The sequence below is a fragment of the Leiobunum rupestre genome, chromosome 4 (assembly GCF_980474605.1).
Source record: "Leiobunum rupestre chromosome 4, qqLeiRupe1.1.hap1, whole genome shotgun sequence".
In the NCBI taxonomy this organism is placed as follows: Eukaryota; Metazoa; Arthropoda; class Arachnida; order Opiliones; family Sclerosomatidae; genus Leiobunum; species Leiobunum rupestre.
In genome coordinates this window covers 63,205,699-63,228,303 of record NC_143387.1, presented here as the reverse complement: position 1 = coordinate 63,228,303, position 22,605 = coordinate 63,205,699, and the positions used below count along the sequence as shown (strand labels likewise).

Below are 22,605 nucleotides of genomic sequence, written 5' to 3'. Positions count from 1 at the left end.
GCTACGTTATTATCCCGTAGACCCTAATACAGTCGAAGACGGGGAGCCGATACTACTCTATACCCTTGGCACCACCTTAGGCCTAAGTCATCAAGCGACTTTAAATACCTTAAACAGGTGACCGGGTTACAACGCGTAGGAGGGTGGTGGCAAGCCCTTCATGCCACGCGAGCCAACAGCCCCCTACACCTACTATTACCATTAACCTCAACAAGTTTTTATGGAAGAGGAATCCGAAGAGCTCGAGGGAAAACCCCTTAAACCAGTGGGGAGAGAACTTGCGAACTCAACACAGAAGGAGTTGTTCCGAGTTTGCACACAGTGCCACAAGCTGGGATCGATCCTGGCTCTCTGTATTACTACTTCTAGGCGAATCGCTTTACAGGTTTTATTTAGGCGTTTATTTAAAAAATTAAACTCTTAAAAAATATATTTCAATTTTCTCTGAATTAAAATGTCAAATTGAAAGGCTTAATATACATTTTAATTTCTCTGGAACACATCACCGTCACATTTAAATTGAAATTCGTTGAGTATTTCACGGATAATGTCGCGATTACGTAACATTTAGTTGGCGCCTATCTTCAAAAACCCGAAAAACAATTTTGTTTTTTTATGAAGCCTAATTTCTGTCTCTGTGAAATATCTGGCGAGGTTCCCGCTACAGCAACTGAAAGGGAAAGTGCCACGCGGAAGAGGTCAAGTTCGCGAGAAGCGAAAGTTGCGAAAGAACGGCCAATAATTATTAACTTTAAATGACATTGGAAAGAAGAAAATTACCTTTAGGCGTAGCTTATACGGGCACGTATTGCGAAATTCAATTTTACGCCATAAAATTATTCTAGGTTCTGTTACTATGCAAATGAGCTAAATTATAGTTCGTGCTTGTACGATAGATGGCGCGTTTTTGATCGAGTAAAAAATAATATTGGTTAATATTATGAGACCATGATAACGATGCTGTAAGCAAACCGAAAGTCTTCTCGTATATCCCGTATTCTTTGATAGAACCTCCCTAGGGGGCGATTACTTCCTGTTATGACGTCACTCCGTGAAAAGTTATCTGTATAATATTTCCCGTGTAAACATACTTACGGAAAAATTAATAGACTTATGGTTTAACACCGTATTTGTGAATAGCCCTCTATAAAATATTTTACAACCTACTTTTGGTATAATGTTATAGACTTATGGTTGAACACTGTCCTCTGACATCACTCTGTGAATAGCTCTCAATAAAATATTCCCGGAAGATACGTCCTTATGAAACGAATGTGTAGACCATAAGCCTATAATATTGTTCCATATGTTTGTCACTTTGGGGAATATTTTACTGAGAGCTAGTAACGGAGTGACGTCATCACAGGAATTAAATCTCCCCCTAGCGAGGCGCTGTCAAAGGCTACGTGTGACGCGTTAGCGAGCGAACACAAAACAGAGACGAAGCCCGTAATGCAGTCAGTCTTGTGAATAGCTAGCTCTCAGTAAAACTTTTACGTGTGAGGAATTGGAAGTGTCACACTTATGTATCAATATTATACACTTATGGAGTAACACTCCGTAAAATATTCCTGAAAGAGGCATATTTTATTTAAATAATAAAGACATGATTTAACCGCGTATTTTGACATAACTTACATTGTTAGTAAATCGCTCTCAATAAAATATTTTCCAAAGAGACATACTTATGGAATAATATTGTAGACTTAAGGTTTAACCCCGTTCTCTGACCAGGGCCTTATTAAGGCAAGTGCCATGGAAATGGGGCCCCCGAGGTTAGGGGCCCCGGTCTTCGAAATAAATGTTTTACCATTTTTTTATATTATATGAAAAGTAGGTTATTAATTTTTTTGGGGGGCCCCAAATTGTACTTTGCACAGGGCCCCCAATAGCGTTAATCCGGCCCAGGCTCGAACGTCAATTTGACAATGGCTCTCAATAAAATATTCCCGGAAGATACATACTTATAAAACGATATCGTAGACTTCTGGTTTAACCCCTTATTCTGACGTCAATTTGTGAATAGCTCTCAATAAAATATTCCCGAAAGAGACATAGTTATGGAACGATATTATCCACTTATTAGTGTAACCATAAGTTGATAGTATACATAAGTATGGTGCAGAACGAATTCGGTTAATGATAGTCTGTCGTGGAGTGATTGCGAAATAGGAAGTTTCCGAACAGGAAACTCATCCCTTCCTACTCTTTCGGTTGGCAAAATAGTTGGTTAGTTTGATGGCGAGAAATACGAGCGTACACGCGTTTTGGTTTGAAATTCGAAAAAAACTAACTTCTGAAATGGAGCCAACTGGTGTGTATAATAGTTATTTTTATCTTCCGATTCAAAAATTCATCATTATTTTCCAAAAGTAAGCGTTATTTACACTTTTGAAAGCATTTTAATTTTCAATAGGCCTTGGCGATTTTACGGGCATCCTCCAAATACTAGGTGCAGTTCGCGGAGAGTTGTCAGTAGGGCTGGCCGAGTACTCGAACATCATCGAGTACTCGGCCTTTTTGGAGATCGAGTACTCGAACTCGACCCTGAATAATTAATTGGAGAATACTCGTCGATTACCGAGTACCCAAAAATTGCATATTCGGGTACCCGATTACTCGAATAAGCTGCTCTCTAAACTCGTCGAGTATTAGTTTTTTCTATCCTCGTTGCTTCAAAGTTCAAAGAGGAGTTTTACAACTTTTTGGGGGACAATAAACGGTACCTACAATGTTGTGGAAACTGTGGTTCATTTAAATTAAAGGAAAAATTTTCAGCATTGAAAGTTACTTTATACTCCATTTAAATTTAATTTCATAATTTATTGAATAAAACCAACTCCTAATCAAGTACTCGATAACCCGACTCGTTAAAAATATTAATCGATGTTTTTTTAGTTACTCGACTCGAATAAGGGAGAGTTTCCCCTTAATCAAATAATCGATTACTCGACACGACTTATATATTACTCGACTCGAATACTCGATGAAAAAATGTTTGATACTCGATTACTCGACTCGAATTATATATTACTCGAATACTCGATGAAAAAATGTTTGATACTCGATTACTCGACTCGACTTATATATTACTCGACTCGAATACTCGATGAAAAAATATTTGATACTCGATAACCGACTCGATTGCCTAAAACCACTACTCGCACATCCCTAGTTGTCAGTCCGTCGGTACGTAATGGTTTACGTTGTCATTGGCGAAACCGACTATCATTAAAATAAGTGAATAGGAAGTGTCATACTTATGTATATTATCCACTTATGATGTAAGTAAGTCCTAACTTTGACGTCACCGTCGTAACAACAGAATAAACTTCCCTCTTTTTTGGAAATCTATTCAGTAACGGGTTTCACGATATAATACATTTAATATAGAAAGAAATCTGTTCTGTTTAATCAACCTGGGTTTTATGACCTTATTTTGATGACATTTTTATCATCACCTTTCCTTGTCCCCGATAAATGTTGTCTTTATAAATACAAAGTTACTTTTTTTGCGTATTCGAAATTTAGGTTGATCGATCCTCGCGTCAATTTATAAGTTAACGCGTTTAAATCTGCCTACTAAAATACTTAATTTGAAAAGGCTTGGTTTGGACGATCTCGGGAAATATTGGCGCTAAATATTACGAGCTATCCCAATTTCTTAGTTGATTGATTAGGCGTCTAGTCGCGTTATAAACAGAAAGCCTACGTGGCAGTTTTGCTAAACGACGACGTGTTCGCGTGTGATGGTGTGATACATCTCGTGTTATAATTTGTAAAGCTAGGTAAATAGATTGGCCGAAAGATTTTGTAGTGCGTCGCTCTAATCGTGATTTTGTCCTCTCAATACCGGAAGTCGAAAAAATGTCAACATTATTGTCATCTTTATTTGTTCACTGAGTTTTTTTATGCCTAATTATTGTGAAAGCTGTTTTTTTTTTCTCTTCGTACCCTTCCGCTGTTTTTTATTTATTTAAAAACTGAAGCGTAAAAAATGTATAAATCACCTGCTTAAGTTTACACGGATGTTCTGAACTGCGCATCGAAACCGTTCTTTTTTTTATAAGTCAATAAAGTCGGAATAGTTTTGATATTTCCGTATTTTTTTTTCCTGCCATTACATTGTTTTTAATGTATTCGGGTTAATGCGCGGTCCTCTTGATTCCCAAGATAAAGACCACGCCCCTCCGCCTTTCCTAGTGTAATATCCCCCCCCCTTTCGGGTGGTATGGGGGAAGACGCTGTGTAGCTGGAGAATATCTTCCTGGGATCATGAATATTTTATTTATTTAATATAATGTGGATTTTCTGGATTAAATTGGTTTTTCGTAATTATTTGGATAAAATATGGCGCGGGATAGCGTTAAGGATTTTATACCATGGTTTATGAGAAAATATTTCAGAATTAAGAAACATTTAAGTTGAGAGGTTAAATTAGAAACCGCCATCTTGGATTAAAAATGGCGATTTCTCAATAGTATATTTATATTTTAATCAAAAAATAAAAACATTTATATTGTAAAATGACGATCCTAGAAATTCCGAGGGGGTAGCCACTTCGAAAAAAGTTGTACACCAGATTTCTGATTTCCATATATTTCCGAGATTTCTCTAGATTTTCAATATTTCTTTGGATTTCTCGAAATTTCTAATATTTCCCCTGTATTTCTAGATTTCCAGAAATAAAGAAAATATTTCCGTTTATTTTTCTAGATTTCCAATATTTATTTGGATTTCTCTAGATTTCTAATATTTATTTCAATTTTAATAGATTTCTAATATTTATTTGAATTTCTCTAGATTTCTAATATTTATTGGAATTTTAATATATTTCTAATATTTATTTGAATTTTAATAGATATCTAATATTTATCTTGTGCTTCTAGATTTTCAGAAATAAATATTTTGATTTCTCACTGTTTGTACATTAGATTTCTTAAGTGGTTACCCCCTCCAGAAATTCCAATATCTTTAATAGTACGTATGTGGAAAGTTCTAAGTTCTAAACAGTAAATAAATATTTTTTTTTAATAGCTAAGATTTTACTGTAAAAATAAAAATAAAATATTAAAAATCTTGAATTCAAGATAGCGGACAGCACGACCCAAAACATATATCCTAGATTATTTTAATTATATCCTAAATCATAAGTATTTTAATTGGAAAGTTTCAAGCTTTTAACCGTAAACGGAGCATTTTGAAGACATCGCCAAGAGTTCTAAATAGTTAAAGATTAATTTTCGTCTTGTAAAAATATCATCTGGTTCTGCCCGGGATCGAACCGGGGACCTTTTGCGTGTAAAGCAAACGTGATAACCACTACACCACAGAACCGTTGAAGCTTCCCCGCGCTAAAATGTCTATCTCTGCCTGTTCTCTCTCCCCCTTTTGGCGTCCCCCCTCTCTCTTTATCCAGGCTCTCGTTTTCTCGCGATCAATATTATCCGGGCACTAAGCGCTCTCCACAATCTATGTTCCATTTAAATGTCATCTTCTTTCTGGCACATTACGTTACTGCGTTTCTATGCGGATATCGAGTTTTCGGCGGAAATTTATATTTTTTTCATTCATTTGGTTAAACCGGACTAGTTAGTTTTCAATTAAATAAATATATATTTCAGCGTAATCGTAGTTAAATTTTTCAATTAAATAAATATATACATCAGAGTAATCGTAGTTAAAGTTTTCAATTAAATATTCTACATTTCGGAAAAATCGTAGTTAGGTTTCAATGAAATAGTCTACATTTCAGAAAAATCGTAGTTAGGTTTCAATGAAATAGTCTACATTTCAGAAAATTCGTAGTTAGGTTTCAATGAAATAGTCTACATTTCGGAAAATTCGTAGTTAGGTTTCAATGAAATAGTCTACATTTCGGAAAATTCGTAGTTAGGTTTCAATGAAATAGTCTACATTTCGGAAAATTCGTAGTTAGGTTTCAATGAAATAGTCTACATTTCAGAAAAATCGTAGTTAGGTTTCAATGAAATAGTCTACATTTCAGAAAAATCGTAGTTAGGTTTCAATGAAATAGTCTACATTTCAGAAAAATCGTAGTTAGGTTTCAATGAAATAGTCTACATTTCAGAAAATTCGTAGTTATTTTTGAATGAAATAGTCTACATTTCGGAAAAATCGTAGTTAGGTTTGAATGAAATAGTCTACATTTCAGAAAATTCGTAGTTATTTTTGAATGAAATAGTCTACATTTCAGAAAAATCGTAGTTAGGTTTCAATGAAATAGTCTACATTTCAGAAAATTCGTAGTTAGGTTTCAATGAAATAGTCTACATTTCGGAAAATTCGTAGTTAGGTTTCAATGAAATAGTCTACATTTCGGAAAATTCGTAGTTAGGTTTCAATGAAATAGTCTACATTTCAGAAAATTCGTAGTTAGGTTTCAATGAAATAGTCTACATTTCAGAAAAATCGTAGTTAGGTTTCAATGAAATAGTCTACATTTCGGAAAAATCGTAGTTAGGTTTCAATGAAATAGTCTACATTTCGGAAAATTCGTAGTTAGGTTTCAATGAAATAGTCTACATTTCAGAAAATTCGTAGTTAGGTTTCAATGAAATAGTCTACATTTCAGAAAAATCGTAGTTAGGTTTCAATGAAATAGTCTACATTTCGGAAAAATCGTAGTTAGGTTTCAATGAAATAGTCTACATTTCGGAAAATTCGTAGTTAGGTTTCAATGAAATAGTCTACATTTCGGAAAATTCGTAGTTAGGTTTCAATGAAATAGTCTACATTTCAGAAAATTCGTAGTTAGGTTTCAATGAAATAGTCTACATTTCAGAAAAATCGTAGTTAGGTTTCAATGAAATAGTCTACATTTCAGAAAATTCGTAGTTAGGTTTCAATGAAATAGTCTACATTTCGGAAAATTCGTAGTTAGGTTTCAATGAAATAGTCTACATTTCGGAAAATTCGTAGTTAGGTTTCAATGAAATAGTCTACATTTCAGAAAATTCGTAGTTAGGTTTCAATGAAATAGTCTACATTTCAGAAAAATCGTAATTAGGTTTCAATGAAATAGTCTACATTTCGGAAAAATCGTAGTTAGGTTTCAATGAAATAGTCTACATTTCAGAAAATTCGTAGTTAGGTTTCAATGAAATAGTCTACATTTCGGAAAATTCGTAGTTAGGTTTCAATGAAATAGTCTACATTTCGGAAAATTCGTAGTTAGGTTTCAATGAAATAGTCTACATTTCAGAAAATTCGTAGTTAGGTTTCAATGAAATAGTCTACATTTCAGAAAAATCGTAATTAGGTTTCAATGAAATAGTCTACATTTCGGAAAATTCGTAGTTAGGTTTCAATGAAATAGTCTACATTTCAGAAAATTCGTAGTTAGGTTTCAATGAAATAGTCTACATTTCGGAAAATTCGTAGTTAGGTTTCAATGAAATAGTCTACATTTCGGAAAATTCGTAGTTAGGTTTCAATGAAATAGTCTACATTTCAGAAAATTCGTAGTTAGGTTTCAATGAAATAGTCTACATTTCAGAAAAATCGTAATTAGGTTTCAATGAAATAGTCTACATTTCGGAAAATTCGTAGTTAGGTTTCAATGAAATAGTCTACATTTCGGAAAATTCGTAGTTAGGTTTCAATGAAATAGTCTACATTTCAGAAAATTCGTAGTTAGGTTTCAATGAAATAGTCTACATTTCGGAAAAATCGTAGTTAACGTTTTCATTGAAATAAATTCTAAATTTCAAAAAAATCGTAGTTAAAGTTTTACAATTAAATATTCTAAATTTAAAAAAATCGTTGTTAGCGTTTTCAATTAAATATTCTAAATTTCAAAAAAATCGTAGTTAGCGTTTTCAATGCAATAAATTTTAAATTAATCGTAGTTAAAGTTTTACAATGAAATGGTCTACATTTCAAAAAATCGTAATTAAATTTTTGCAAACTGTTATTTCATTGTAATTGAAGTGATTTCTTAAAATGTTTCAGCATTACTTCAATCAGATAAGTATGCATCTAGGCCATAAAAATGAAACTTGTAACTTCGCTAGAGGAAAACATTTGGAGATTCTACGCCAAATTAAATGTACACTATTTACGTAATTGTAAAATTGAATCTTTAATTTATTTATATTATCCCATACCAGAAGTTAATAATATACTTATTACGAAATAAGTAATCGCCTTTGCCATTAAAATTAACTTGTACAGTCTCGATCAAAAGTTTCTGGCCATTTTCTCTTGGCAGCCATTTACCAAATCTAGTTCCATTTTGAAAATCACAATCGAACTTTTAAAGTAGTGTTGTAAGTCGGAAAATTACCGAGGCCTTTTTTCCGGAAAATTTTCCGTATTTTTCCGAAAAAAAAAAAAAAAATTCATTCGATGATTAGTCTAAAATATTATTTGCCAATTTAAATAAAGCGTCATTTTCGCCTAATTATTTCGAATCTGAAAGTAAAACTAAACCTCTAGACCAGTTTAAACTGATTAACAATGTAACACTATTAAGGTTTTGTAGTATGTTTACTGTTATTAGACATTTTAAATCGATAAAAAGTTCAAAACATTAAAAACCCTTAAAAAGTAATTTTTTTTAAATTTTTTTCCGATTTGCGGAAAATTCCACATTTTATTGTTCCGGAAAATTAACAACACTATTTTAAAGTAATTGAGGACGAAAAACCTGAAAATTAACCCTAATATCAATTTAAGTGAAACCAGAGAAATTAAATGAAATTAGGGTGAATTTTCATGTTTTTATACCACAACACGGCTTAACATTAAAATTTACCAATTTAGTTTACCCTATTTTTGAATATATTTAGTAATAGTTTCAGTAAGTAAATTTTTTCTTCCTAAACGTATTTTGTCAAACATAGGGAACTTGCTCGGGTACATGTTTCAAGCTAATAAAATTAGCAGTATAGAGATATGTATACTTATCTCTTTATAATATAAACAAACTCCAAAGCTGACTTAAAAAATGGCGTAAGTTTGAAATTAAAATTAATAAACGGCAATTATTTTACGTTTTCGTAAGTTCGAAACCGTTTTAAAATAATTTTCGATATCCGCACTTGACTTTATCAAAAAATAAATTTTTCATAACCTCGATTACAAGTTTAATTCGTGACATTAGCGAGGTGTTAGAAGTGGCCACTTGTAATAGGAACACCTGAATACAGCTGTTGTTAATCTCACGATAAGAATACTGAACAATGAATTTATATAATGAAAAGGGACGCTTTAGAAGGTAAGTTCCCATCTTTGGAGGGCCATTTCTACATCACAAGAATGTTTTTATTTACACTCGGGGAGAATGACTACTTTGAGACGATCTTGGTGTGTGCTTCAATCGCGTCGAAAGACGTCAGTTTCAGAGAACCAATGAGATACCGGGGTTATTTGATTGATGTTAAGGGGAGGAGCTTACTGTTGAAGGGGATTGGAAGCGCATCACCCTCGTATGATTAAATATGATTAAAATTAAATCTGTAGCATTGCTTTCATAAATATTAAAAATAATAAGTTTGACAGTATAGAGGTTTAAAATGATTAAATCATGATTAAATTAAATCTGAAGCTTTGACTGTATACAGATTAAAAATAATTAAATCGTGATTAAAACGAAATTTGTAGTTTTGCTTGTCTAGAGATTTAAAATAATTTAATCTGATTAAAATTAAATCTGTAGCTTTTGCTATATAAAGATAAAAAATAATTAATTCATGATTAAATAAAATTTTAAGTTTGGCTGTATATAAATTAGAAATAATTAAATCACGATTAAATGAAATCTGTAGCTTTGGCTGTATAAAGATTAAAAATAATTAAACCATGATTATATCAAATCTGTAGCTTTGCCTTATAGAAATTTAAAATAATTAAATTGATTAAAATTAAATCTGTTTAATTGGCTATATAAAGATTTAAAATAATTAAATCATGATTAAATTTCAATCGTTCCATATTTATTTGTATTTAGAGAGATTAACAACATTCTCGCTCGAACTATATGAATTTTAGCGGTGTATCACTTGCAGCTGCAAACATTCGTGTGCGTCAAGTGGAGCTTTCACTTTTTTGGGGTCTTCTCATATCGGTCAGGGGAGAACTTTCGTCAAAAAGATAAAAACGACATTTTTTTCATCGAAGAGACAACGTTATTTAGCCGTTATCTATGTCGAGTCCCTCGTAGGAAGATCTTAATAAGGTCATTTTTTTCGCGCGCGCTTCTGAGATAAAAATCGTGATAATTAAAACAATAGAAAGAGAAATGACTCTGTTGTTCTTTGGCTAATCCTTTTTAGTCTTATTTATAATAATAAAAAGCTCGCTGATAATCCAACATTTGAAGTACTTCGAATTTGTTGCTCAACAATTATTAATTGCGTCGTTGAAATCGAGTACATTTTGTTACGCGTATTTTTTATATTTTACTTAAGACCCGTTTTTTTAGCCGTTTCACCTTGAAAATTAAGAGATATATTTGTAGACGTGGAATGGAGACCTCTACGCATCAGATATATTTAAATTTTATGCGGGTTTTCGGCCTTAACGCCTTGGTGAATAGTTTAAAAAAAATGACGTTTGATTTTTTTTACCATTATAAAATTACGCATTTGGATAAATTTAACGTTTTTTTTGGGAGCCAATTTAACCCTGATATAAAAATCCTTGACTTTAAAAAAAAACTATGGAGTTTTAAGGATTAATTTCAATTCATCATTTATTGTTAGAGTTGTTAATTTTACGGAGAAATTAAAAGCGGAAAATTTTCCTAAAAATTGGAAAAATAAAAAATAGAAAGATATATTACTTTTTACGGGTTTTAATTCTAGACTAGTCTAGAGGTTTATTTTCACTTTTGGATTCGAAACAATTAGGCAAAAATGCCACGAAATTTAAATTTGCGAACCATACTAGGGAAATCATGGAATTAAGACCTTTTTTCTTGAAAATACGGAAAAAAACCTTTAATTTTCCGGAAACTTTTCTAAATAGACGTTCTTTAGTACCGGTTTAATCTAACTATTAACAAAATGTTTCCAAATTGTAATAATAATAATAATAATAATAAGCTAAGCTTAAGACACGATTGCTATTGTATTGAAATTAAATATATTCAAATAATGTAGTATAATGTAATATTTAAGAAAATTTTATTAAAAAAATTAGATTTAAAAGTCACGAGTTTTCCGTAACTTCGATTAAATTCCAGTTATGTTTGAATATAATATGTGATGTCCGTAAGAAAAACCACGCCCACTCCGCTTTTTTTCGAATACTCTGTGTTCTCCGATAATCTTAATCCGACACCATTTTACATAACGTATCAAAGTTAATCTATTTTTAATACGCAATCTAGATCATAATTATAAACTATTAAAATAGATGCATCCAACATATTACGACCGAAAAGAACGACTTCATTGTGCAGTGTGGGAGATGCAAGAACGTTTTCTTCACTTCGTGGCTGACATAACTTCCGGTTTTTTTTTCTCGACACTCACAAAAGGCTGCTGATTACGATGCCCAAGTGAAAAAAAAAACAGTGATTCATTCACAAAAACTTTTTTTTTTCTCTTCCTTATGGCGCATGGGGTATAATATTTATAGCGAGCGCAGTGTATTCCCTTGCCAACCGGGCGACATTTCTGTTACTAGCAAGGCGGGCAGGAGACGCGCTGGAAATAATTAAAGCCTAATTAGCCGTTAATTATTTCCTTTTAACCCTAATTCCGCCATACTTGAGCTTTCGTAATAACGTCTCGGTAGGGTAAATAAATATTTATGATTTAAAAAAACACTCGCGTTACATTGCGCTGAATCGAAAAGCGGGGCCCCGCTAAAACGCAAAATCCAGGCAATACACTAAATTGGGCCTCGGTAAAACTCCAAATCCGGGCCCGTTATAAAATGAATTGGGGCCCGGTAAAACTCCAAATCCGGGCCCGTTATAAACTAAATGGAGCCCCGGTAAAACTCCAAATCCGGGCCCGTTATAAACTAAATGGAGCCCCGGTAAAACTCCAAATCCGGGCCCGTTATAAACTAAATGGAGCCCCGGTAAAACTACAAATCCGGGCCCGTTATAAACTAAATTGGGGCCCGGTAAAACTCCAAATCCGGGCCCCTTAATACATTTAATTGGGGCCCGGTAAAACTCCAAATCCGGGCCCCTTAATACACTTAATTGGGGCCCCGGATGAACCGTAATAACGGTAGATAACGATAACTTTTCGGGATAGACTGTATAGAAGAGTATTTTTCTTGTATACACTAAAATCCGGGCCCCAAGAAGTACCATCGTAACTGGAGATAATAAATGGTATCTCGTTTGTTCAAACCCAGGCCCACCTGGTTACTCGGGCCCCAGTAATTTGTACCTGCTATTCCCCTCTGCCACCCCCTTTCGATTTAAAGACAAATCTATTGAAAATGGCGACTTCACTTCATCCATGGACCCATAAAAGATTTCATCTAGGACATGACTCTACGTATAAACACTTTGACATCTTTAAAACATTGCGTCTCTATGAAAAAAGGGGGTGGACCGGAAGTTAGATCAAGCTTCCGGCGCTTTTTCCCGGTTGAACGTAGGGACATCTATCGGTCACCTTTATCTTTAGAAACATTTTTAAATTTGACACGAGATTTTATCCGCTTTATATAAATGTTACGATTCTAACCGATAGATTTCGCCACTAATGATCGACCCAAAATATAGTCTTAGGTATAAAATAGACCATTATACTCTTAGGTGAAAATAGAACATAATACTCAGGGCCGCCGAGAGCGGGCCCGGGCCCCGGTAAAATATAAATTCCGGGCCCTAAAGAGAGCCTTTAGTACTGTAGATAGCTATATTCTTTCTGAGATAAACCAGGGTGAAGTATACTTGGATTGTTCAAACCCGGGCCCCTAGGCTGCACGGGCCCCGGTAATTTGTACCGGCTTCCCCCCCTCTCTTGTCGGCCCTAATTATACTCATGGGTGAAAATATACCATTATACTCATGGGTGAAAATAGACCATTGCACTCATGGGTGAAATTATACCATTTTACTCATGGGTGAAAATAGACCATTGCACTCATGGGTGAAATTATACCATTTTACTCATGGGTGAAAATAGACCATTATACTCGTAGGTGAAAATAGACCATTATACCTTTAGGTGAGAAAAAAACCATTATAATCTTAGGCGAAAAATAGACCAAACACCTGTAAATGTGTTCCAACTGCCAAACACGGTCGTTTTCAACCGAAGCCCAACGGTCAGGGGACCTGCGGTTAGTCTTAACACGGACATTCAATATCCGTGGTGTTAATTTCGTCTTGATTATAGGCCTTTCCTTAATTACGCATTCCTTTCTTAATAACCGATAGTTTATACGGATGACGCTCTTTTAAGTAGGAACCACGCTTTTTATACCGTTTATATAATCCCATAATTGTTGTTTTTTGTCGCCAAGGCTTAGTGACGTTTCTCCTAAAACCCGTAGTAGCGCCTAGTTCGGATATTAAAAATAAAAGAGATAATAATATCCCGGCATAGGAAGACAGTCATGCTTCTGACGGATGGCCGGTGAAGCGTAGAGATACGCATTAGCCTTTTTTTTTCACCTGCTTTATAAACCTTACCCGGGGAAAGTGACTGAAACTGCTTAATTGTAAACGGGGGGGTCCAACTTTGATATAAAATGTTTCGGCGAAACACTGACCTAATGATGTCTATAAGACCTATTTTTTTTAACTGTATATCATTGTACTACTTTCTCCTGGCAATTTATTTTGTTGTAGGAAATTGTACCAAAATACAATGTTCAAAATTGCTCCCTTATGTCAAATTATACGTCATTAAAAATTAGTCTATAAAAATTACGCGTATAATTTCGCTGGATTTAAATCAAGTCATTTAAAATCTAGGGATTTTCAACTATTAATATTATACTTGTACAAATATTAATTAAATTTAATTAAGAATTCAATTTTTAGTCAATATTATCGCTTCACTAAAATTTGTTCAAATATTAATAAAATTTAATTAATAATTCAATTTTTAGTCAATATTATCGCTTCACTAAAATTTGTTCAAATATTAATAAAATTTAATTAATAATTCAATTTTTAGTCAATATTACCGCTTCACTAAAATTTGTACAAATCTTAATTAAATTTAATTAAGAATAATTCCAATTTTAGTCAATATTACCGCTTCACAATAATTATTAACCAATTTGTCAAGAAAAAAGTTATAAAAATCAATAAAAATCCGATTTAGATTCAATGAATCGATTTAAAAAAATCAAACTGTACATATAATATAGTTTTAATAATGGAAATTTCTTTTAATCAAAGAACATACCGGCTTTCCAATATTGTAATTGCGTTTATCAATATGACACTTGAAATAAGTCGTAGAAATTATCATATCAATTTATGCAAATATATGTTGTGTTCGCGAGTTGCGAAAATATATAATTAGTGTATTTGATTATTTTTGATACGTTGTCTTTTTTGATAAAAAAATGGTCAATGTTGTTGTGTTCCTTTGGAAACGTTTTTTTGTTCAGATAAGACGGTCGATGCGAGGGGGGGGTAAAGTATGGAATGATTAGGAAGAAAAGAAATGAGTGTAGAATTCAAAGTCCATCGCTTCTTTCCACGAACCCGAGAGCCGCAGCTGTTCCTCGGCGTACCCCGCTAAAGACATCATTTTCCAGCCTGACAACGCGCCGTTGTTTCAGTCCCCCCATGCTGGAAGCACGTGAGTATCTTTTACGCTAGGGGCTAGCTTTCAATCCGCCGAAGTAGCCGGCTCTCGTTGGTTGAATTCCCCCTAAAACCCCGCCCTACATTTTCCCGCCACAAAGGGCGCTTTACGGCGATGCAGAAGCTGTGACTTTCCGCGGTATGAAAAGTAGTTCGAAATTGTTTGGCTACTAAAATCGAATTTATTAACGCGTTCGGTTTATTTTTTGTAGTGTTTTCGACGAGTTTTTACAATTTTGACGTTTTTTAATAGGTTTCGGCGAATGTTGAAGTCGAATCGAACGTAAACTCGGTGCGCAGTGCGACGCTTCGTCGCCACGAATGCGCGTAGTGATACCCGGCGCCTCAGACCCGTAACTCGGAGATCATCGCAGACGAGTGTTGTAATGCAGTACGCTCAGCGTTCAGTCCGTAAGCGGGAATATGGTGGAGATTCTTACCGGAGAATTACGGCAATTATATCGTTGTCGAAATCAACGTTTTTACACGTGAAAACTTGTCGTTGGAAAGACGCCTCTAATATGTAAGTACCTTTTGTTACGTTCGTAAAAATGACGCGTAGATTTTTTTCCTCGGGGAAAATGTCGCGTTAAGCCTCGCTCCAAGAAAATGTCGGCCCAGAAAACCACGTCGTAGCCGACCATGCCTCCACTCACGCCGCGCCGGTTTTTAAAAGGGCGTAATCTCTATTACGAACTACGATGGCTATGATTAGGCCTACTTTTTGCGTCTATCGGGTAGACGACGTTGTCTTAAATTATGTCTAGTTAAATTCTAAACGGAAATATCTTAATTTAATTAGAAATTTTATTAAACCAAAATATATTTAACGGTTACGTATTTTTCCCCCGGCTTAATCTTTTACGTAATTAGTACGTTTTCCCGATAGTGCTTTTAATTATAATAAGAGAACGGTTTTTTTTGTTACGATAAACGCGTTTGTCTGGCGTGGAAGACGCGTTATTAAGTTGTTTATTAGCGTAACAGATGTGGGCATAATGCCGTCGGGATGTTGTACGCTTTGTGCGATAGGCCTGGGTAGTAATGGCAACTTTCTTGTTGGTTTTGAATTTTTCGGTCTATTTTTCGCTGCCACGGGGATCCTTTTCGAATTTTCTCCTTTTAAAAAGGACTGTAGGATACGGGAAAGCGAAAAGGGCGGGAAAATCGGGAAAGAAGCTATCCCGGGAGAGAGGGAGGAAGCGACGGGGGGGGGCGCTTTATCGTCGAGTTTAAAAGGGGGGAAGTATGGAATAGTTTAGGTCCGGGGGGAGGGTGGAAAAATAACCCTCCCTGAGAAAACGGGGGGGGGAAAGGGTAGAATTAAAGGTCCAGCGTTGTCCAGTAGCGTTCCGCTGGCGGGCGTCCCTGAATTTTGTGACGTAGGGGTTTGCCTTTCCTTGAACCTGTCGAGCATGGTGGCGTAGCTCGGTTGGGAGGGGAGGAAAGGGGGAGGGAAGCGAGAGAGGCGAAAACTTCGCGGCGCTGCGATCGGCGTGGCGCGCTTCGTGGCGCTGAATTCTTGATGCGCCCTTCTACGGCGATATTGAGCAATAAGAGGAGCTGACTCACAGGCGCGTCGTTTTTTTCGCTCTCTGCCGAAAGGCGGGAATAGGGGATTTTTGACAAGCCGAGCGCACGAGGTAAAAGCTCGTGTACTACACGTTGGCCTCCCATTTTTAGCATCTTCTCCTCTCCTACGCGTAACCGGGGTCCTCGTCTTCGGCTTTTTATAGTCAAAATTCGCGCGCACTAATAATGCGAAACGATCGGCATCTTGGAACGGTTTTTCCCTAGAAAAATATAGGTAGGGCGTTTTAATAAAATAGCCGCTATTTTTCTCTCAACTGGTTGATCTGGTTCTCTCTCTATCGTTGTCATCCCTTTTTTTTTACCTGTTAGCTGTTTGCTTCCTCTTATCCGTCGAGGCATTCCGAGAAAAAATATTGCGCTGCCTTGTTTCAACCAAACTTTTATCTTTCGGCATTTTTTGTTCGTGTGTTTTTCACGAATCGTTATTAATGAAATTGGTTTCGTTTGCAGTTGCGTGTCGTAAAGATTTCGAGTGAGTTTCCATTGGATTATATTCACCTCTACCTTTTTGGAGATCCTGAAAATAAGAAAAAGGATTGCCGCGACACCCATCAGCTAGGATGCACGCGTCCGCCAATTCCTGGCCCGACCAGGACCACATCAAGACGTACGACTACTTCTTGCCCGACGACGGTTTGGTGTCGATTAAACAAGAGAACATCGACAATTGTCCGGCGCCGAGCGAGGACATTTGGAAGAAATTCGAACTGTTGCCAACGCCTCCTAGGTCTCCGTTGAGAGATCCCATCGAAGAATTTTGCACCCCGGCCGAACGTTTGAGTTACGTCTCTGAATTCCTGGACGTTGACGTCTCGACGACCAGTCCTTCTCCCGGTTTGGGACTCAACAGTTTGGCTTTACCATGGCCGGGAACCCTGTTCAACGGCGTCAAATTGGAACTGATCCACGATTGTATGTGGTCCGGTCGGTGCGCGGACAGTTGCAGGACGAACGGTGTCGCGTCGGATCCGGCGGCCTTATCGTGGGACTGCTCGCCGTCCTTGGCGGACTTGTGCGGCGGCGTCGAAGGGCCTTGCTCGCCCGTCATCCCGGACTCGCTGGTGCCGCCGATCGTGTCTCCGCTGCCGTTCGCCTCCCCCGTCGCCCTCCCCGCCGAAGTGGCCCGCGCCGATCCCTCCACCGTCCTCCCCTACACTCCTCTCAGCGATCACTGCTACCACCAAGCGCCCTCCTCCCAGCTGACGACGCCGCAGCCGCGCGCCAGCGTCAGACCGCCTTCGACCTGCGAAGAAGTCGCCGCGCTCAGGACTTCGTGCGCTAACAACGGGAATAATCACGCCGCTTCACCTTTACTCGGTGGTGCTGTTGGATTGGCCCATAGTAGGAATATTGTGCTCAGCGATACGCCTTCTGATTCCGGTGAGTTCGTACACCGATATTACCGTTTATTTATTGTTTACGTTTTATTAAACCATAACTTTCGGTTTTGATCTACGTACTTACGTTAGGTTCGCGCTTTATTTATTATTATTATTAGCGTTATTTATTATTATTATTATTACAACACTTACAACGTTAGCAGTTTGGGGATGAAATGGGCGTGGTACTTAAAGGGTTATTTTTTGTGCCGGGGTAGACTTCTCCATCGATTTTTCAGAGTCGGCGCCGAAAGTTGTAGGTCATTGTGCCACAGCCTTCTCGTCTGCCGTGTCGTCTGGACCTTTAAATTCGACGCTAGGGATTCTAGAATCTCATTCGCCCGGCCGACGAAACGAAACGCACTCGTTATTTCTCAGTCGCTGCGCCTCCACCCCTCAAGTTTTGACTTTCCCGTTCGAAAATGACTCTTCGCGATACCCATAAGTGTATCTCTATTTTTAAAGCTTAGAGGCCCCTTAGTCAGTCAGTTCCTCTCGAAGATAATTTTTGCTTGGACCGACGCGACTTTGTTGCAACTTGAGAATCTTGGAGATTAGATAATAATAACCTCATCCGTCAACCTCGGAATCTGGGCAAGGTACCTTAGAATATTTCTCTCTAGGTAACCAAATCTTCCGCAGGTGAAAATAAAAATCCATGTATAATCCCAGATTTACCTATAATATGGTATTTTTGATTCATGGCATGGATACAGTTCCTTTTATTAAACGTTTTACTAGTTTTTTTCTCTCTAACTTCTTTTTCCCCTTCATTGAAGACGGGATCTTAAAACGCGGGGTCGATCTCTCTTTCATTCATAGATAAAATCGGATAAGGACTTTCGCAGCTGCGCCGCTTTCGCCATCTTTCGGCGGGTGGTGGAGATAGTGGAATTTATTGCTAGCCTCGATTCGAATATTTTTTCTCTCTCCTTACTGGAGACAGGGGGAGGGGGGGGTGGTCTGTTTTTTTTACGTATTTATGACTGCGAAAAAAAAACCTTGAAAGCGCGGACCCATAGAAACAGGCTCGGACGGGATTACAATTTTTATTCATCACAGACCAGTTTTGTAAGCTTTTCTTGGAATTTTAAATAGCGTTATAAAGCTAGGATTACTTAAAATATTTTTGATAACTTCGGAATGTATAAATTAAATAACTTTACAATATTTCATATTGGGATATTTTTCATAACTTAACGTTGTAGAAAGTAAATTATGTTTTGGAAAAAATTCAATATTCAAATTTAAATATAAACTATGTTTTGGAAAAATTCAATATACAAATTTAAGTATTTTCTATTGATCTACGTGATGTTTTGGAAAAATTTAAATATTTTAAAATATTTTCTATTGACCAATGTTTTGTATCCTAACCTACATTGCATGTTTTTTTTCTATTCTTTCGTATAAAGTGTTTCAAATATTTTCCTGTGAAAAGTTGACGCTAAATGTTCTATTGTTTTTTGTCACTTCAGATGATGAAATTGACGTCGTAACAGTTCCTAACAAAAGCATCGTTTTAGCGAATGCCAAGTCTTTATCTTCCGTGGTCGGAACGAAAGTGACTTTAAACCTTAAAAACATTAAAACCTTGTTATCCGAAAACAGCCAATCTAACCAGAAGGCCAAACCTAAATTGGGAAGAAGACCCAAAAACGTAGTCACTCCAGTCACTTATTACGAGAAGAAGATCAAGAAGGAAGCGAGCTCCAACATCTGGAGCTCGGACAGTGTATTCGCCACTCCTTCAGTCAGTGACTCCAAAGTGATCGGCCGAAGGAACGGCTCTAGTAAGAAAGAACCCAAAAAATACAGACGGTTCAAGAAGGCGCGCAAATACAGTAGTGTCGGCAGCCGGTCCAGTTCAGACAGCGAAGACTGCGAGAAGAGGTCGATGCATAACAGTATGGAGAGGAAGCGAAGAGACGATCTTAAAAATGCCTTCCAAAATCTCCGCGAAAAGGTGCCGGAAATCAAAGACAACGCGAAAGCGCCCAAGGTGTTGATTCTTAATTCCGCGGCTTCGTACGCGAAACAGTTAACTATTATCGAGAAAAACCTCGAAAGAACTAAAAAACAAGAAACCAAAAGACTATTGGAGTTGCAAAGGAAATTGAAACAGTTGCAAAGAAACAATTAAAACCAGATTCAGACTAAATGAGATCGTTATTTCAATATATAGGTTTTGTTGCCCCCAAAATAAACTAATTTTGGGTAAACATTTATCGTCCGTAATTATTTTCCAACCCCCCCCCCCCTCCCTCAACGTTGCGTTGTTTTAATATAAATATTATCAATTTTTATCAAGCTATTTTTTTCTTCCATCAACCACTGTTTCCTCTATGGTCATTACTAAAAATCTTCTTCCTGTAAACGATGAGGGACTGGATAGACTAAAAAAAAAAGGTTCTGAAAACAAATTTTTACACTTCAATTCTACTGGTTTTTTGGCGGGTGTCTCTTGAAGTTGATACGCGTATCGTATCCGACAACGGGGTTTTTTTTTAAACAACCGTTTCATATTTGTGGATATTTAATTTTTTTTTATTTAAAAACAAATGCCAAGAAATTCATTTACCTTTTTTAAATAACTTTTGTTGGAGAAATGTATAGGGTTACTATTTGAATACGTTGGATTTTTCTTTGAATTTTTGAAACTTTTCCAACTAAAAATCCTGCTTCTTTAAATAAACTCGGTGAAATCCTAAATTAGAGCTATAAATTTTTGCTGAAAAAATTTCTTATATTTGTATTAAATTTTTTGATTGGTGTTTGGTTTAATTGGGTTTCTAGAGAAAACAATATCTGAACCCATTACCATTATGCCTTTTCTCAATTTTATTGGTATCAGGGTTCTTTTTTCTGTCTTCAACCAAAAATTCTTAAATTTGACTGAGCCCGAATAAATGTCAGGGAAATTACCATAAATCATAAATGTCCCTCAGTCCATCCGAAAGAAAACTCCCCCGAAGCCCTTTTTCATTTTTTTTAATTAAGTAAAAATTTAATCACATGGTTCCTACGATAATTTTTTCACGCTAGCATATAAAGTATATTTGCTTGATTTTAAAATTTTTTTGGAGATATATTTATGGTTTTGTAGCTTCCCAATTGTATAATTTGATTTTTAATTTCGTGTGAAAAATTCAGGAGAGATTGTATAGTTAGGATTAGCATTAAAAAATGTCTTTGAAGAAAAATCCCTAAATAAGTTTTTGGGAGTTTTTTTTTATAAACTAGAAAATTCAATTTGAAATGTTTTTAAAAAAAATATAATCAATATTAGGCGTATAATAATGATAATTAGGGCTTACTAAAACAAATTTAACAAAAAATATAGGTATAAGTTTTCCTAAAATTTATGTATAATTATTATAAAACCAAAATTCAAGATTTTAGATTTCTAACCCCTTTGAAACCTATGGCTAAGTGTACCATGTTCTGTTCTGGGTTTTAAATGTAAAATACTTTGAATTTAAACCTTAAGTGCCTTTACTAAAGTCAGCTTCGTAAAAAAAACAATTTAGAAATTCGTATAAAATTATTAAAAATGTAGAAATGACATTCGTAGGTAAATTTTCAAATTAATAGAAAGGGTAAATAAAAGCTTGACAGAAATGCTTTATATGATAAAATTGAATCTTTTTACTGTATAAATTACTAGGTTCAATTTAAAGTTTTTCGAGATGTTTGTTACTTTTTTAAGAATATGAAAATCTAAAGATTAGTTTGAAGTTGGGACTTAATCCGTATAAACAAACTATTGTGCACTTGATGAAAAAATGCTTCATAAAAAAATTTGAGTTTATAATTTTGTGTGGTTACTTTTTAAATTATTTCTAAGCATATCTTAATTAAGATAACTTAGATTTGTTGTGCTTTAGTATTATTTTACGAACTTTCCTAGGCTTAAAGGACACATGACGCCGCTATTTTGAGTGGGTTGAGCCACCAAGGTCAATGCTGCTTTCGAATTTGAGGTTTCAATTATAGTAAAAGAAATATCTTTTATACCGCTGTTTACAATAATTGCTGCAGTCGTCTTCGGATCAACTAGTGTTGTGACAGCTAAAAGGACACTATAGGCTTCGAGCTTAAGAAATAGCGCCATCTGCCTTAATATCCGTTAACTAAATGCGTTAAGAAATAGCAGACAACTTTTGAAATTCGTTTTTCGATTTAAACTTTTAGCTGTTGTGGAGAGAGCATTTTGAATAAGCAGACGGCTTTCATACATTCAATTTAAAATTGTCGGTAGGCAGCGATACTTGCGAGCAAAATCTGAACTACGCACGAAGCCTATAGCGAGTCTTACGCTGGTCCCTTAGATTTTTGTTGCATGTCCAAAATTACTTCAAAGATTTTGTTAAGTAACTTTTAATTTAAACTTTAAAAGTTTACTATAGTAATTGGCATTGTTTTGTCTATTATTTTACTTTTGTTGTACGTTATATAGATGCGTTTTTAAAACGATTACATCGATAAAATTTGGTTCGAGCTGGCAATGGTTTAAATTTAATAGAGTAGTAGCACTCCGTAGCTTTGACCATGGCTGCCATTGTGGACGCGAACTTTTTACCAATAGGAAAAAGCATGGGTGACGTCGTGTGACATAGCACTGCCATTACTCTATAGTAAAGATCAATAATCAGACTTATATTTATCTCGTCAAAGATCAGTAACTTCATTTGTAAAGATTCAATTTTGTAGGGACTTCAATCCGTGATTTATTAAATTCGGTGTTTGAAAATGAATTTTGGTCATTAATATGGAATGTTTTCATCAATTTCAGATTCCTTAGATAACATTTACAGGTTAAGAAAGGCAAAATATCTAGTACATTTGGCGGAAAGATACTAGCACGAA

General features: G+C 35.6%; 1 protein-coding gene and 1 non-coding gene across 2 annotated transcripts; one reads left to right on the top strand and one right to left on the bottom strand.

Annotated features, from left to right (window-relative positions):
- Positions 1-5,264: 5,264 nt before the first annotated feature.
- On the bottom strand, positions 5,265-5,337 carry TRNAV-UAC (transfer RNA valine (anticodon UAC)). Its single transcript has one exon. It is a non-coding gene; the product is annotated as a tRNA-Val (tRNA).
- Positions 5,338-14,781: 9,444 nt separating this feature from the next.
- On the top strand, positions 14,782-21,239 carry LOC149948713 (myc protein-like). The gene is made up of 4 exons (XM_090173825.1): positions 14,782-14,903; positions 15,018-15,287; positions 16,808-17,737; positions 19,215-21,239. The coding sequence occupies exons 3-4, from the start codon at positions 16,918-16,920 to the stop codon at positions 19,877-19,879; spliced, it is 1,485 nt and encodes a 494-aa protein (XP_090029951.1). The 5' UTR covers positions 14,782-14,903; positions 15,018-15,287; positions 16,808-16,917; the 3' UTR covers positions 19,880-21,239.
- The last annotated feature ends 1,366 nt before the right edge of the window (positions 21,240-22,605 follow it).

Coding starts and splice junctions, on each gene's coding strand:
- LOC149948713 (XM_090173825.1), top strand. CDS start 16,918: ATGCACGCGTCCGCCAATTCCTGGCCCGACCAGGACCACATCAAGACG. Junction 17,738..19,214: donor CGATACGCCTTCTGATTCCG/GTGAGTTCGTAC, acceptor TTGTCACTTCAG/ATGATGAAATTGACGTCGTA.